At 39.6% G+C, this 17,762-nt stretch overlaps 1 protein-coding gene across 1 annotated transcript in view; it reads left to right on the forward strand.

Annotated features, from left to right (window-relative positions):
* The window catches only part of ARHGAP10 (Rho GTPase activating protein 10), a 284,652-nt gene that overhangs the window by 183,611 nt on the left and 83,279 nt on the right, over nt 1–17,762 (forward strand). Inside the window, exons 16-18 of the mRNA XM_069493709.1 lie at nt 2,810–2,868; nt 12,555–12,660; nt 14,304–14,463. Of these exons, the coding sequence (XP_069349810.1) occupies nt 2,810–2,868; nt 12,555–12,660; nt 14,304–14,463 (325 nt within the window). The remainder of the gene's footprint in view (nt 1–2,809; nt 2,869–12,554; nt 12,661–14,303; nt 14,464–17,762) is intronic.

Genomic DNA, 17,762 nt, shown 5'->3' on the forward strand with positions numbered 1-17,762 from the left:
GTATATATATGTTCTTGGGTGAAGAGTCTGTCCATGTTTTTTGTCCGATTTTTATAAATTTAAATTGTCATGTTACTGTGTTTTGAAAGTTTTTAAATGCATTTTGGATACAAGTTCTTTCTCAGTATTATTCTTTGCAAATGTTTCTCTTTAGTCTGTGACTTGTCTTTTCATTCTCTTAATAGTGTTTTTCAAAGAGAAGTTTTAATTTTGATGAAGTACAATTTATCAGTTTTTCCTCTTATGACTGTGCTTTTGGTGGTGTATCAAGAAATCTTACCTAATCCAAGGTCTCAAAGAGTTTCTTTTATATTTTCTTCTAGAAGTCTTATAGTTTTAGGTTTTCACTTGGATTCTGTGATGCATTTTGCATAATTTTTTATGTAAGATATCAAGTATGGATTCAAGTTAATTTCTGACTATGGATGTCCAGTTATTCCAGTATCATTTGTGGGAAAGACTATTCTTTCTCCTAAATTGTCTATTGAGATGATCATATAGTTTTTCTTCTTTTAGTTTGCCAGTATGGTGAATTGCATTGACATGTATTTTATATGCATATTTTTTTGCGTATTAAGGTAGTGTTATATTTCTGTGATAAACCCAACCTGATCATGATGTATTATCCTTTTATTTATCTTGTTGAATTTGATTTACTAACATTTTATTTAGGATAGTTGCAGCTATGCTCATGAGTGATACTAGTCTGTAGTTTTCTTGTATTGCTTTTAATTTTGACATTGGGGTAATGCATATCTCACAGAATGAGTTAGAAAGTATTCCCTATTCTATTTTCGGAAAGAATTTGTACAGAATTGGTGTTCTTTCTTAATGGTTTGGTATCATTCACCAGTGAAGTCACCTGAGCCCACATTTTCTTACTGGCAAGATTTTTAACTACAAATTCAATTTCTCTAATAGATATAGGACTACTCAGGTTATCTGTTTCTTCTTGAGTGAGCTTTGTGTAGTTTGTGTCTTTCAAGACCTTTGTCTATTTTATCTAAATTGAATTTATGGGCATAAAATTGTTCATAATGTTCTCTTATTATCATTCTAATGTCTTTAGAACTTGCAGTGACTCGGTAGTCATCTAATTCCTGACACTGGTTATTTGCGTTTTCTCTCTTTTATTTCCCAATCATTCTGACTAGATTTGTCAATTTTATTTGTTTTAAAGAACCAGTTTTGGATTAATTTATTTTCTCTGTTCTTTTTCTGTTTTCCGTTTCATTGATTTCTGCACTAATCTTTATTATTTTTGTTTTTCTGCTTGCTTTGGGTTTAATTTACTCTTTTTTACCCCCGTTCTTTAAAGTACAAAGTGAAGTCTTTGATTTATGACCTTTTTTCTCTTCTATTAACAATATAAGTGTTTAGTTGTATAAAATTCCCTCTACAGCTTTACTTACATCTTTCAAATTCTGATATGTTGTACTTTTATTACCTTCAGTTCAAAATACTTTCCTAATTTCCCTTTCTTTGGGATTTTCCAGATGTCTTTCTCTTATTTTTAATTCAAATTTTATTGTAACCAATGAATATACTCTGTACGACTTGAACCCTTTCAAATTTATTGAAATTTGTTTCATGGCCCAGAATGTGGTTTATCTTGGAAGAAAAGTGGTCCATGTGCACTGGGAATATGTGGTCTGTTACTTTTGGGTAGAGTGTCATTTAGGTGAAGGACATGCCAATTAGATGAAAATGGTTGGCAGTTTTGTTCAAATTTCCTGTATCCCAACTGATTTTCTACTTGTTCTATCAGATATTGAGACAGAGATATATAATCTCTACTTATAGTTTGGGATTTGTCTATTGCATCTTGCAGTTCTGTCAGTTTTCTCATTGTGTATTTTGGAGCTCTGTTATTAGATCCATTAACGTTTAGTATTGTTTTGGCGTCTTGGTGAATTGACGTTTTTATCACTATGAAATGACCTTCTTTATCTCTGGCAGTATTCTTGGCCTTTTTAAGTGTTTAAAAAACTTTTTTTTAATGTATCTTTGATCTTTTTGTTAAACATTTGAAGAGGAATTTCTGAGTTAAAGGATTTCAACCTTTTAAAAGTTCTTAATATCTTGCCAAATTGCCCTCCAGAAAGGCTGTACAGATTGATACTTTTCTAGGTGTTAAGTGTTTATAAACTTAGGTGATCTTATCTTTTAAAGATAGGTAGCAAGATTAACTGAACTGTACAATTCTGTTGGTCACAGGGTAAAATATACCATTTATGTAACTTGTTCTGTAGAATATGAAAATGCTATGTATATTTTTTGTTATCACTTTATTTTATATCTCTTGTTTTATAGGTATAAATGTAAAAAAATTCTTATTTTTGTAATAGGGATACTTAAGAGGATTTGATTTAAGTTTGATCTTTTCTATGTGTTTTTTGTGGCATCTTCAGTTAATATCTTAGAAATGGTTTTTCAAAAATATATGCTTATATTTGGTTAGATGGAATATTTAGCTTAAATACATTAATGTGTGGAAGGAAGTTTTATATACAAAACCAGATGTTAGTAAAGGTATGTTCCAAGATTAGATACGAAGTATTACATGTTTAGATCTGATAGGGTTTTATAGCTGCTTAAGCTTTGGTAGTACGTGGTGCAAATAGCGGCTAATAAGTGATCCATTTGATTGATTTATCTTTTTTGATATGTAAAGGTATTCCCTGGGGAAGTTTTACATGTTAATTAAGACATGCACAACACATTTAACACGCTTTTATAAAAAATAAACTCAGAGAGAGGTGAGCTGTTTGGATTGTTTTTGTAATTCTGAGCTGTCCTTTTCACACAGGAGTCTTCCAGAGCCTCTCATGACCTATGAGTTACACGGAGATTTCATTGTTCCAGCCAGTAAGTATTATGTAGAGGTGCATAGAAGCAGTTTTGTGGTTGATAAGGATTATAAACCAAAAATTTCCACATGAAAAATTTAACTTCATTGTTACTGCAATCTGTATTAAAAATAGAAATCAATTTAGAAGATAGTTTTCCCCATTTTAGAAGGTGAAAAAAGGAACACTACATTCATTCATTCACAAAGATTAATTATTGCTTATTGTGTGCTGGTCACTGGAAGGTACTGGATGTGTAGAGCCAGGACAGGATTCCTGCCCCCACGAGCCAATTCTGCAGCAAATGTTGGGGCATACACACTTCTCATTATACCATAAAATACATAATAATGGCACGAGCAAAATGCCAAGGGAATACAGACGTGTTTAACTTGCAGAAGGTTGCGGAGATTAGCAGATTTGGGAAGATTAGTAGGTTGGAGATAGCTTCACATAGAAAGATATTTAGTTGTAAATTACAGACAGAAGGAATATTATGAGATAATGCCAGAAGCTCAAACAATATTTGATGGAGAGTGAATTATATGGGATGAAATGTTAAATGAAAAAAGCCTATAGTTGGGTAGAATTTAGTGATTAAATTTTTTGTGAGTCATGCTCATGTGAGGCTTTCTTGCTTTCTATTATCATACAGCTCACTTTTTATATTCAACACATGCTGTTTAATCATCATAGTCTTCTAAAGTACACTGGTGTTAGGTATTTAATTGTTAAGGAAATGAAGGTTGAGACATGTTAAGTGACTTGCCAGATTACAGGGAACCTTATTTAAAATTCAAACCCCAGTTCCACTGGCTAAAACCTGCAGTATTGGTTTTCACAGGTGCACTGACGGTAGCTGTAATTGTATTTTCATTTCCTTTTATTTTTTTCCCCTTGGATGTATTCCATAGCTTAATCTTTTGAAAAACTTAGAGCCATTCCTTTGGGACCCATGTTACTACTGCCTGAACATTGCTTTAAATGTTATCTTCTTGTGAGGTCTCTGCTCCAGCCAGAGTAAAGGTTCTTAGTATGTTGCAGAAAGAAGCAATGTTTAGGCCCAATTAGACCGTACAAATAAAATAGGCTTTTGGAAAAGGCAAAAATAGAGTTCTATTCACTTTTGTTTTCACATGGAAGAGGATTTTTTTTTTTTTTTTTTTGTAAAGAAGAGAATTTGTGTGATCAAGGGTGTGGGGGAAAGTTTTCTTGGCAAAAACTCAAGCAAATGCTTAGTTGTTTTGATTTCTTCCCTGTGGCATTTTTGGCAAACTGGGGAAAACGAAATTAAACTAAGTTGGAGGACAATTGTCTCATGTTGTTTGCCTTAGAGATTGGAAAAAGCAAAAGAGTGCCAATTTTAATCTAGAATCCTCTGAGAATTGGAAAAAGATAAAATGATTATGGAATAAGGTTTTAAATTACCACAAGGGAGTGTCATTAGCATTGTCATCATGCCCCATGACTGAAGGCAGTGTATTTGAAATTTGAATATCAATGTGTTTTACCAGTTGAAGGTCCAAAGAGGTAAGAACTTACTTAATAGATGATAAAGTCTGTGGGCACAGGAAATGCGTCTAAAGAGTTTGTTGAAGATATCTTTGAAGAGTGTGGTAAAAGGAATGTGTAAATGCAAAAGGGATCGTCACCTATTGGACCAGTACCTTGTGTGTTGCTTCCTGACTTTGTGGGGATGCTGTAATAGCGTCTTCACAATGATTTGAATAACAGGACTGTTAGAAAGAAATACTGTTGCTACTGTGGTTACTGGCATGGATTTGCACCTAAGTGCAGTTGTGGTTGGAATGGGACCTGCAGTAACATTATTTAATGAGCAAAAGTACATGCATCAAATGGGTGTATTTTAGGGGCCAACATTTGCGATGTAGACTTTAATTTTTTATTTTAATCTCTTGTGAGTACCCTTCTCTGCGCTGACTGCCTCTCTTAGGAAGAGTGTGGGAGCAGATCCTCTGATCTTTTGCACGTGTACTTTCAAGTATTGAATAAAACAGTTACAGAAGTCAGGTGGCCAAAATTAGTCTCCCCTTTTGAATATTGTTGGAAAATTGGGATTGTGGTTAAGCTCTCATGTTCCATTAACAATGACACAGCTTACCTTGTTTTGCTGAAGTATCTGCTCGCTGAGCTGACTGCTAAAATTACTAAGCATCGCCAGTCTTTGTTACCGCCTCTCACACCAGCCTGGAAACTAATTTTTGATTCTTCTCAGTCATGTGCGGTGGTTTCCATCTGTTCTGTGGTGATGAGATTGTCTCTTCTACCCTCCCTGCTGAGAGTTTTGAAGGTCTCTCCTGGGTCCCTTCATTTTCTCTCATCAGTTTCTTTCCTAGTTACTTTCCCAGTTTTCTGTTGAGAACGTCTGTGTTCATTTCTGGAGTTCATGATACAAATATGAATTTGGTTTCTGTCTCGTCACCACAAAAAGCAAAATTATTTTGTTGTTTGTTCTACAGTAATCTGCTTACTGACTTACTGTTCAATGTTGAATGCATTGGAAAAATAAAAAAAAAAAAATTTTTTTTTTCTTTGAGAAAATTAAGAGAATTAGTTTAACTCTGTTAGCTCCAAAATACACTGGCTAAAAGGAACTAGAGACCATCCATCTTGTGAGAGACTATAATGGAATTTTGGTGTCGAAATTCATAAGTTTACTTGGTCTGTGCAGGAATGCAAAAGATTGTGTCCCCCACGGGAAGACTGGGAGGCATCTACGTGGATGCATTATTGCATGACATTCACCTTTGAGAATGTTGCAGTCTATGGTCTGTGTGTCACTCTTTGGGCCCAGAGTCCTTGGTGTAACACTGTGGTAAGAGTGGGCCCGCGCTTCACATGATAAACAGTATGAGAATGACAGCTAAAGCCTGGATGCCTGTTGTTGCATCATCTGAAAAATCTCTTAACTGTCATGCAAACCAGAACACTTGTGCTGCTGTGGCCAGTATATTCAAGGTTCCCGGGAAGCAAAAGCATAACAATCATAACTGTAAAGTTCTTTGGTTATTTATTATGAGAAACATAACTATTACAGGATACAAGACGTTGGGGTTTGCCTAACCAGACTGTTCTATCCTTTTTGGTAAGACAGCATGGGAAGCAAGGCAAAAATCACATGGTTCTTGGCAGAGAAGGACTCAGAAACTTGGGAATAAAAGGAACTGAATGCTAAATGGCATCCCTCTCTCTTAGCCTGCTGTATTAATTTCACAGTAGATGGGAATGCCACAGAAGAACTGGAACACTTGCTGTCTGTTGACTGAAGCCCTTTGTCCCTTGAGAAATGCTTGGATGGTTACTGCTAATGCCTTTCTAAAATTACAGTGTTACTGACTTTTGACATTTAAATATTGAGATAATTTAATATTTATCTGCCTGTATGTCTTCGAAAAGCTCTGGGATCGTATCTTTTTCAGTCTCCATGAGTTGGCACAGTGGCATCAGCAGATGGACATTACAGTGTGGTAGACACTGATTTATAGCTTCACAATTAAAATGCTTTTTCTACTACAGTAAACTCCTAATTTCCTGGCATGTTTCAGGAATTTGGTGTTATGATTAATTTACTATCCTAGATTTTTTAAGAAAGTTAGGCCTTTCATTCTTTATGAATTAATATCAATTAAAATATAATGCATGTAGCATGAGTAACTGAAGCTAACTTTTCTTAGACAACTGTTTTTTATTACCCTAAAGGTATTATGTTGTAGCCATGTTTAAATGCCTGCTAATAGAAAGCTCTGATTAATGTCAAAATAAAACAAAATAGAGGAAAAAGTGGTTGTATTTTAAAAGCCTTACTGAAAAATATTTGTTTGAAGAGGAAGGAGAAGAGGGAAAAAAGCAAACTGGGAACAAATGTACGTGTGATCAGAAGAGATGGGGGTGGGAGAGGGGCTGAGAGAAAGTGAAAGGTTTGACTGTTTCTCAAAACTTATTAAATGAAGAACCTTATCCTTAAAGGGTGGGAAATTATTTCTCTAGCTTGTGTTTCTAAGTAAGTTATAAATCTTAAAATATTAAAACTAGGTTTTCATCAGAGAAAGATGATTGTTAATGACAAGATAGATTCATAAGTTAGAGATAGCTTTTTAGGGCAAAGTTTTCAAAAATTTTTCCATTTTCGAACTGTAAAATTCTTATCATCAGCAGTTATCCTTTCATTCCTTTGGAATTTTTGACTATGTTTCAGAGTCTTGCTTTAATTTTATTTTTTAAAATCAGAGCTGTGAATTAAACCTGTTATATATTCATATCATTATTTTCTCCAGCATTGATTAGATCTTGATTTTAATGCCAGATTAAGAACTGGATTATAATTTATACCTAACACTTCATTCATTCATTCATTCATTCCCCCCTTCAAGGAATATTATCTAACACTTTAGACAGTTGTGCTTTTGTTTTCAGTGATAAATTTAGTTTGTATCTAAAAGTTGTTTATTGCATAATATGATTTGTGTTCTGCTTTATCATGTGCTTTTTAATTTCTTAGCCTTTTTGCTTCCTTTTTCTTTAGCAACAGCTATCTCAGTGTCCTCTATTATAAAACCTCATTTCTTACCCTCAGACACTATTATTGGGAGTTTAAACTGGAACGAACTGAACTTTGCAAACATTGGAAACAATCCAGATGTTCCTAAAATTGACGGTGTGGTGCTCCATTTAGTGACATGGAAAGATATCCATGATCTATGAAATGAAATAAGCTGTTTATACATTTCGCTATAAAAAAGGAAGGAAAACTATGAAAGGATTAAACCTAGGATTTACTAGCTTATCTTAGGGTAAGATTTATTATCGACAATTTTAATTTAGGTGAACTTTTTACTGAAATGTAACGTGGGCAGAAATAGGTATACAGCTTAACAAATTTTAACGAAGTGGGAATATCCTTGTAATCAGCCCCTGGATCAAGAAATCAAACATCATTGAAACCCCAGAAGCCCTTTCTCACACCTGTGTAGCCCCTCTCCACCTCCATAAAGTGTGACCACTCTCCTGACAATGTGGCTTGGGGTTGTTGTCTTTCAACTTGATGTAAATGGGATCAGACAGAATATCCTCTCTCGTCTCTGGCTGCTTTTGCTCATCTTGTGATACTCGTCCATGTCGTGTGAAGCAGTGGTTGATTCATTGTCATTGCATTCTGTTGTAGGAATACACCACAGTGTAGTTGTCTGTTCTACTGTCAGTGGATATTTGGGTTGTTTCCAGTTTGGGGCTACTACAAAGAATGCTGCTGTGAATATTCTAGTATGTGTCTTTCAGTGAACATTTATGTGCGTTTCTCCTGGTTATATACCCAGGAATGGAATTTTTGGGTGATGGGGGGGGGGTATGTGTTTGCTCAGCTTTCGTAGACTCTGCCAGACAGTTCCCTGTAGTGGCTCTGCCATTTAGTTATTCCCACGTAGTTTGTGTCTGGAAGTTCCAGTTGCCTCTTAGCATTGCCCAACGATATGAGCATTCATTCAAAGCCATTGTGGGGGGTGAGTAGTAGTCTCTCCTGGTGGTTTTAACTTCTATTTCTCTGGGGTAGATTTAGCCCATTTTGTGGGTGTTTTTTTTATTTTTTTTGGTTATGTGAATAAATATTTTGTGAAGTTCCGGTCCAGTCTTTTGCCTGTTTTTCCGTTAGGTTGTGTCTGTCCTTTTCTTTTTCTGTTGGATTTGCAGGAGTTTTTTCTAGTCTGATTGCATGAGATTTTTAGTGATTTTTACTTAAGTCTTTATTTTCCCTCTGTTGTCTAAAATTTTAGCAGAGCATGTATTTAATTTTTATCATAAGAAAAAAGATAAAACTATTATCATTTTGAAAAAATAAATGCCCCTGTCTTGTTCTGTTTTACCTCTCTTTCCCGTGACCTTTGGTTTCTTGTTTTTTGAACGTATTCTGAAATCTCACTCTGCACTCCCTCTCCAGCAGCTCCCTCTTTAACCTCCGCATTTTAGTAAAAAAGGGCTCTCAATTGATGAAGTTAGTGGTACCCAGGGCCTCTTCTCCCAGTCTTACTGTTCCTTTTTTTTTTTTTTTTTTTTTTTTTTTTTGAGACAGAGTCTCACTCTGTTGCCCGGGCTAGAGTGCAGTGGCGTCAGCCTAGCTCACAGCAACCTCAAACTCGTGGGCTCAAGCAATCCTCTTGCCTCAGCCTCCTGGGTAGCAAGGACTACAGGCACGCACCACCATGCCCGCCTAATTTTTTCTATTTTTAGTTGTTTGGCTAATTTCTTTCTATTTTTAGTAGAGACGGGATCTTGCTCTTGCTCAGGCTGGTCTTGAACTCCTGAGCTCAAGCAATCCTCCAGCCTCAGCCTCCTGAGTAGCTGGGACTATGGGCATGCGCCACCATACCCGGCTAATTTTTTTTATATATATATTTTTAGTTGTCCAGCTAATTTCTTTCTATTTTTTTTTTTTTAGTAGAGACTGGGTCTCGCTCTTGCTCAGGCTGGTCTTGAACTCCTGAGCTTCAAAGGATCCTCTCGCCTTGGCCTCCCAGAGTGCTAGGATTACAGACGTGAACCATCACACCTGGCCCAGTCTTTCCGTTCTTAACTGTTGATACCACTGGCAGTGCCCAGTCTGTTCAGGCTTCTTCTCACTTGACTTCCTGGTGACATTGAACCTCTCTGCTCCCCCCACCCCATCCTCCTCCTCCATTTGCTTTGCCTGCTTATCTCAGCCCTGGAGCTGGCCTGTCCCCTGTATGTCTTTGGAGCCCTTTTCCCCACAGCGCCCTCGGTTAGCTTTCGGAAGCTGTCAGGCAGCTTCAGCCATGTGCTAGAGGTCACATTTTCTGGAGAACATTTCTAGACTTGGTCTCTAAAGCCTCCCAGCTACCTGCTGGATACCAGCCACTTGAAAATCACCTCCTCTGTCCTCTTCCTCCTCACACCAGCTTTAGCTCCGGCACTGCCGTCTGCCGGTGGAACTGGCCATACTACCAGACAAGCCAGACACGGAACTCTGGTCATCTCTGCCGTCGTCCTCCTCATCCACTGCCTACCTGCTGCTAAACCCTGTCAGTTCTACTCTTGCCTTCATAGTTCTTACGTAATAATAGCAACACAAACAACAGTAGTAATAGCTAACAGGGGTCGAGTGCCTATTTGTGCCAGCCACGGAGGCTAAGTGCAGTGCTTTAATCTCATACTGGCCTTTTGAGATGTTGTTATCTTCATTTTACAGATGAGGAAACTGAGGCACAGAGAGGTTAGGTAACTTGCTCAGGGCCACTCAGCTATCAGTTGGAAGCGGTGACTCTGACTCTAGGCTATAAGGATGGTCCCAATATTTGGGACCCAACTATTCGATGGGTTTATTGGGATGTAGCCTCACCAGAAGGTGAGGAGCATCTGTACTTCCGTGGTCTGCTGCTTTATTTGTAGTTCTGCCGTCTCCCCCCTTCCTTCCTATCACTTCATTCCCAAATAGCATTTCCCTCCTAACTTGCTCTTTTTCCCCATTCTGATCCATCCTTCACAAAATGTCAGGTTTACCATCCCTTCCTTGCTTTACTTTTGGAAGCCAACAGTAGAGACAAATTCTTCAAATTGGCGTTGTTTTGTTTTGGTGTTTGTGTTTTTTTTTTGTGTGTGTGTGTGTGGTTTTGTGTGTGTGGGGTTTTTTTTTTTTTTTTTTGAGACAAAGTCTTGCCCAAAGTCTTGTGTTGCCCTGAGTAGAGTGCAGTGGCATAACCATAGCTCACAGCAACCTCAAACTCCTGGGCTCGAGCCATCCTCCTGCCTCAGCCTCCTGAATAGCTGGGAATACAGGCATGTACCACAATGCCCAAATAATTTTTCCATTTTTAGTAGACATGGGGTCTCTCTCTTGCTCAAGCTGGTCTCGGACTCCTGACCTCAAGCAATCCTCCCGCCTCAGCCTCCCAGAGTGCTAGGATGACAGGCTTGACAAATTGGCCTTTTCAGACCAAAGTTGGCCTCAGGCTGCCAGGTGAGGTGCTGTCTCTGCATAGGCCCTGTGTTTGTTCTCTTGCTGTTCACGGCATCTGGAATGTGCCCCCAGCCCCTCAGTCTGCCTTTCCTTGGACTCTTCCCCAGTCTCGAGTGCGACCCTTCTTGAGCTTCTGGGCCAGCTCTGTGTGAACCTCCGAAGCAATTTCTAACCTTCCTTTCTGTTACAGTAAACCTAGCACCCAATTCTCAGCAGTCACGTCTTTGACACCCCTGAAAACGCTAGCATAATCCTCAATAACAAGCATGTTACTGATTTATTTGATAATTTTCCAATCAAGAACACAATAAAGGGGATTCAAATAGATAGTTAATAAGAGTCACAGATAATTAATTCCAAAGTATAAGGGGTAAAGGGAATGTGTTAGTTTCCCAGGGCTGCTGTAACCAAGTACTATAAACTGAGTGGCTCAAAACAACAGAAATTTATTCTGACGCCATCCTGGAGGATAGAGAGTGTGAGCTGCAGATGTTGGGAGGGCCGTGGTCGCTCTGAAGGCTGTAGCCAGCTTCTGGTGGTTCCTGGCAATGCTAAGCATCCCTTGACTTGTAGGTTCTTTGCTCCCATCTCTGCCTCTGCTGTCACGTGACTCTCTCCCCTGTGTCTGTCTTCACGTGGCCGTCTTCCCTCTGCGTTTTTTTCTTATAAGGACACCAGTCGTGTTGGATTAAGGGATGGACCCCACCCGACTTCACAGTGATCTCATGTTCACTGACATCTGCAACAGCTTTATTTCCAAATAAGGTCCTGGATTAAGAGTGCCTTTTTACTTTGATGTTTTGACATCTGGGGCCCCTGACCTGGGGGACGCTGCCCCTCCCAGGGCTAGTCAATTCCTAGAGAGTCTAAACCCCAGTAGGCTTTTCATGTGCGAACTGTCCAGTCCTCGACATGCACCTGCACTCCTGCTCTTATCACCCCAGGCCCAGGTAGCAGCCAACTGGGGACAGCCTCTGTGCCCCGGAGCCCACTGAAATCATTACCTTAGCCAGTGCTAAGCCTGCCAACCCTGCCCCATTCTTTCTGTGGAAACCACATTAAAGACTCTTGCCCACATTTCACCCTGTCTTCCTCTGCGTTTTCACCGATGCTGGTGCATCCCTGCGTGGCCCATGTGGCATGGCACACCATCCCGTCTGTTTCCAGGGCTCTGTGCATAAAATTTTGCCCTGTATGGCAGTCCTTGCCGTATCTTGCCATACCTGATTAAATTCCAAGTGCAGTTAGAAGCAGTCACGTTCTGAGGATCTTAAAGGGTTGGAACTTCAACATATCTTTTGGGGGGATACAGTTCAACCCTTAACAGGGAGTAGCCTATTTGCTGATGTTTTACGTGCATTCCGTTGTGGGGTGGTGACCCGGTGACTGGACTCCATCAGGTGGGTGACGAGCAGGCTTGAAGCCCGGCGTGCCCGAAGGAGAAGCCGCGGCAGCTGTCCTGGTACAAACCCAGGGAGAGGCACTAACTGCAGCTGCGCTGAAATGACCTCATATGGAAGGCGTTAGAAGATTAATGATAGGGAGAAAGATTTCTTTTTCCTTTTAAAGGTGACAAAATATGCTTAAATTCTGTGTTTGACAGTCTTGAAGATGAGCTGTTGACATTGTTGATTTTGAGAAGTATCATATATTTGATTCTGAGTATTCTAACTACTTTTTTTTCTTTCTTCTTTTTTTTTTTTTTTTTTTTTTTTTTAAAGAAAGCGGCAGCCCAGAATCTCGTGTTAATGCTATCCATTTCTTGGTACACAAGCTGCCAGAGAAAAATAAAGAAATGTTGGATATTTTGGTGAAACACTTAACAAAGTAAGCCTCTCTTTCTTCCTTTTGACTTTCTTCGCTTCGCTCTAGGTGCCGTGCAGCGTTCCTGGGTTTGTAACAGTTGGAACGGGGGCTGCATACACAATACCAGGACCACACCTGGAAGGGCAAGCCGGGCGTTTGACTCATCGTGTGTGTTTTGGACAAGACGTTGAAATACGATGCTTTCATCAAGTTGTATAATTATTTGCTTAACAGTACTGCCAGCAACTCAGGATTCGATTTGAAAGAAAGAAGCGAATATTATACATCGCCCCATACACAGATTCTAGAAATGTGATTATAAGTTTGTTAGCAAATTTAACTTGGTTTCACACCTATCTAACTCTAAGTTTGAACATGCCCTTAAGTTTGCTTAATTCAGCAATGGGTAGCTATTTCACAGAATTCATTCTCTTTTCCTCCTCCTTTTAAAAGCAAGCAAAATTGAATAATTCAGCAGAGAGATTAGCTCTTTCTTCAAATATAAATGGCTCACAGATTATTATAACTACAGAATTTTTGAGGTGAGAGGAAGCTGAGGAACACTGTTTTAGAACTTTTACTTTACATTAAGAGTGAAGGCCAGAGTCTATTGTGATTTGCTAACGGTCCTGCTACTTGTATAGCCATTCATTCATTTGGTCAATAAATGTTTGGTGAATGCCTTTTTTAGGTACCAGTGAATAGAGAGTTGAACAAGACAGTCAAAAATCCCTACTTCCATGAAGCTTACTTTCTTGGGGGAAAAAGATGATAAACAGATTACAAATAAAAATACAAAATAGTTTTAGATGATAAGTGACAAAAACACAAAGCAGAGTAAGGAGATAGAGAATGTATGTTGAGTGTGAGACTGTAAAGAAGATTATTATGGAAGATCTCTTTGAGGATGAAATCTTTGAGTTGAGCTCTGCGTAAATGTCAAGACTACTAAGAACAGTTGTCCAGGGTGGTCACTACACAATGGTACTGGGCTAAAGGACTGAGTGTGGGTGCTCTGACCAAGTTCTGCATACTTGGGAAGCTGTTTCTTACAAAGCTGCCATAGGGTCTGGTAGTCCCTAGACGCAAGGGTGCAATGATCTGGTGGAAGAGGTAGGTGGGTGGGGGGGCATGTTTTGATTAGAGAGGAACAATAAATGAAGGCTTTTGAGAGAAACAAGCTTAGCATGTACGGTAGGCCCTCTGGATCTGCGGACTCCGTATCTGTGGGTTTTTGCATCCATGGATTCAGCAAACCACTGATGGAAAATGCAGAATTCACAGGGTGCCTGTGGGTATGGAGGGTGACTTTTTCTATCTGCAGGTTCCATAGGGCAAATTGCAGGACTTCAGCATCTGTGCCTTTTGGTATCCACGAGGGTGAAGGAACCAGTCCCTTGTGGATACCAAGGGAAGACTGTACATGGAATTAGTAAGAAAGCCATTGCGGCTAGAGTAGAGCATGAGAGAGAGAGAAGTCAAAGGGGAGGCAGGGGCCTCAGTGCGTGGGTCTTGTTAGAGTCACTTTCAGAGGTAGATGTTGACAACAGTTTGAGTCTCTTGATTCCCTGTTTTTAAGGACATAGAGTTGCAGAATATTGTACATTCCGCAATTTTTGCCCCTTTGGTTAAACAGAGACTTTTCCCCCCCTCATCAATTCTAGTGTTTCAAATCACTCCAAGCAGAACCTGATGACGGTGGCAAATTTGGGAGTGGTGTTTGGACCGACTCTAATGAGGCCACAGGAAGAAACAGTTGCTGCCATCATGGATTTGAAGTTTCAGAATATTGTCGTGGAAATCTTAATTGAAAACCATGAAAAGGTAATAAAATTCTTTTTTTCCTTAAGAGACTTCCCAGTTTTGGCTTGTCACCAAGTAATGAATAACTATCCTCTTAGATGTCCCTTATCTTTTTTTTTTTAATGATTTTATTATTGCTATGATGAGCTTGGTTCTAAGAAGTTCTCATTGAGCTTGTCTTTTGATGGTGCTCTGTAAATCTAAACCTTACCCAGTCTTGTGTTAATCACTGGTTTAATGAAGAAACATTTAATCCAGATGCAAATGAATATGGGCAAGTTAATTGTGAACTGTTCAGATTTTTTGTTGCTTTCATTCCTATCCTTGCATTTGTCACTCAAATTCTGTGTGTCATAGTGGTCCTGTACTCTTGATCAAGTTAGGGCTTTGCAACTTAAAGGAGAGAGAAAAAATAAGGCAAAGAAAGAAAGTTGAAAAGAAGTGAGATGGAGTGAGAGTACCACGAGCATCATTGAGAGTGGGGTTGAGGGGCAGGGATCCCCTGAGCCCGCTGGCCAAGGGCACCTGAGTTTGCTCTGCACTTGTGAAGAGTAATGCAGGTGTGGGTATAATGCTGGTCAGGGGACAGTAATGCAGGTGGAGAGTATTGCAGGTGGGGGTAATAATGCTGGTCAGGGAACAGTAATGCCTGGCAAAGGGTATTCCTGGTTGGACCCAGCTGTCTTGAGTGACAGGTCAATGAGGAGAAGCTGGGGTTGGGTAAACACCTCAAATGGGCCCGGGCAATACTCCTGGGCCTGGGGTAGGAGTGAGGGACACTTTCTTGGGATTTGATGGATGGGGTTGAAATGGGTTTGAATTAGGAGATCCATCTCAGAGGTGAGCAGAAACTGCTTTAGTATACTCTTCCTCGCACCACGCCCAATCAGCATTTTAAATTCTAGAAATAAGTGCTGTTCGTCATTGTCCCTTCGTGATCTCTTTCCCAAAGTACTGTTCTTTTCTCCTCAATTACATATTCTCTGTGGCTGCTCTCACAATACAACAGCAGAGTTGAGTTGTTACAACAGAGACCAGATAGCCCGCAAAGCAAAAATATGTAGCATCTGGTCCTTTAGAGGAAAGGCTTGCTGATCCCTGTTCTGGACCAATAACTTTCCACCCTGGCAAACAGAATCTTCTGCGGGGTTCTTTTAAACAGCTCTGCAGCCATGTGTATTCTGTTACATTTTTGCCTTCATAAGAATTTTTTATTTATTGATTTATTTTGAGACAGAATCTCACTCTGTCACCTGGGTAGAGTGCAGTGGCATCATCATAGCTCACCGTGACCTCGAACTCCTGGGCTCAAGTGATCCTCCTGCCTCAGCCTCTCGAGGAGCTGGGACTACAGGTGCCTGCCATCATGCCTGGCTAAATTTTTCTATTTTTAGTAGAATTAAGGTCTTGCTCAAGCTGGTCTTGAACTCCTGACCTGAAGCAATCCTCCCACCTTGGCCTCCCAGAGTGCTAGGATTACAGGCATGAGCCACGACACCCAGCCCCTCCTGCCTTCATAAGAATTATTAAGTAGCCAGCAAGGAAGAATGGCTGATCTAGGGAGGAAGCGTCTCTTCTGCTTCTATTAAGAACTTAAGAGAAAACTTCAAGGTGGAACATGGGAGAAGGTTCTGTTAGTATTTGAAAGGTTTTTGTTCTTAGTAGTTAAGGCCTAAGTGTGACTTTTGCTGGTGTTAGGTCTGCCCCATGGCAGTTTGTATTTGGACTCAGAATTTAAAAGAGCTGGAATCTATCGAAACAATTAGCTGGCCTACATTTATAAGTAGAGATGGGACAGCTTTTGGGAGACACGGAAAAAATAGTTTCAGGATGCTTCTGGAGTTCTTGGTTCAAAAGGACTATACCTCGTGTGCCTGTGTCTCTCCCGCTCTCTCAACTCCCTCAAAGATTCCACCTATTAAGGAAAATGAAGATGCTGACTCAGGGTTAAAATTATACCTTTACTATGAACAAGGACATAACATGTTTATTATTTAGGGCAGCGCTGCTTAATCTTTTGGGGAGTGCAGACCTCTGAGAAGCTGACAAAAGTTAGCAACTTTCTCCGCAGATAAATGCACGTAACTCCCCTCTGCCCCTGATTGTGCTAAGTGTCGTTGGGTTCACATGCATTCCTGAATCTGTGCACTGCAGGTTAAGAATCTCTGGGTTAAAATGAGTCATCTCAAGTGACTTGTCTTGTTACTTGTTTCTCTATAATCAAGGGAATATATGATTTTTAAAAAATATATTAGACTCTTTGAAGAACTTTTTTCCCCCTCATTCTGTCACCTGGAGATCAACACCCTGGTCATAACTTCCCTCAAGTCTGCCTCTCAGAGAATTTGAAAACTGTTCAAACACTTGGTCACTCACTTGGTTATTAAAAGGATTTTTAAGAATTGAGATTTGCATTATATGCCAAGCATGTGGTAGGTGCTGGATATGCAGATGAACGTTACAGCCACTGTTGGAAACCAGGTCAGGATCCGGGCATGGGGAAACCATGCTTTGGGACTTGAATTCTGTAATGATTATCCCAGTCTAACATACCATATACCTTCTTTTCTTTCTTGTCTATTTCTCCCTGCTAGATCCTCGAGGGTGGAGATTTTTTTTGTGCATTTATAATGATACCTGGTACATATTGGATGTTCAGTTAATATTCATGAAATGAATTAATGAATTCAATACATTTTGAGGGGGTTGGAGGAGTGGGAAAGAGACAGGTGAACAGAGATGTGGTCCCTCTGAGCAAAGCATTGGAAGAGCATTTCTTGGGTCCTTGTTGCATTTGCTATTTGCTAGAGCAGTTCTAGCTTGTGCTAATATTCCTTCTCATGGAAAAGTTAAGCTTGAAAGCCAGTTGGGGATTTTCTTTATCAGTATGGTAAAAGCAGCTTGTTTATGGGTGTAAGAACTTTTTTTTTTGGAGCCAGTGGTGAATTTATGCCTCCTTTTATGGTCCTGTCTAACTGTCATTAAACCTCATTAGAGTGCACTAAGCTCTCCTGACAGCTCCTGGAAAGATGGCTACTATTCATTTTTAGAAAGCGAAATAATTAGACTGCAAGCCTTGGAACAATGTTATAGTAGCTCAACTATCATTTGATTAAATCCTAATTAGGGAACTTTTATGCAATTTATTTGTGAAAATACTGGCTCTGGGTCTTACTCTTGCATAAAAGGATCTCCATTTCATGCTGCAGTTGCCTGTTTTCTTCCCTTATTTGAAGCTGGGGAGATAAGTACGTGATTTTTCTGCTGGGAAGTAGATAGTGCTGCTTGCGCCTTGTTAACAGATCTTACAGGAATTTCCA

The sequence above is a fragment of the Eulemur rufifrons genome, chromosome 18 (genome assembly GCF_041146395.1).
Source record: "Eulemur rufifrons isolate Redbay chromosome 18, OSU_ERuf_1, whole genome shotgun sequence".
Taxonomy (NCBI): Eukaryota; Metazoa; Chordata; class Mammalia; order Primates; family Lemuridae; genus Eulemur; species Eulemur rufifrons.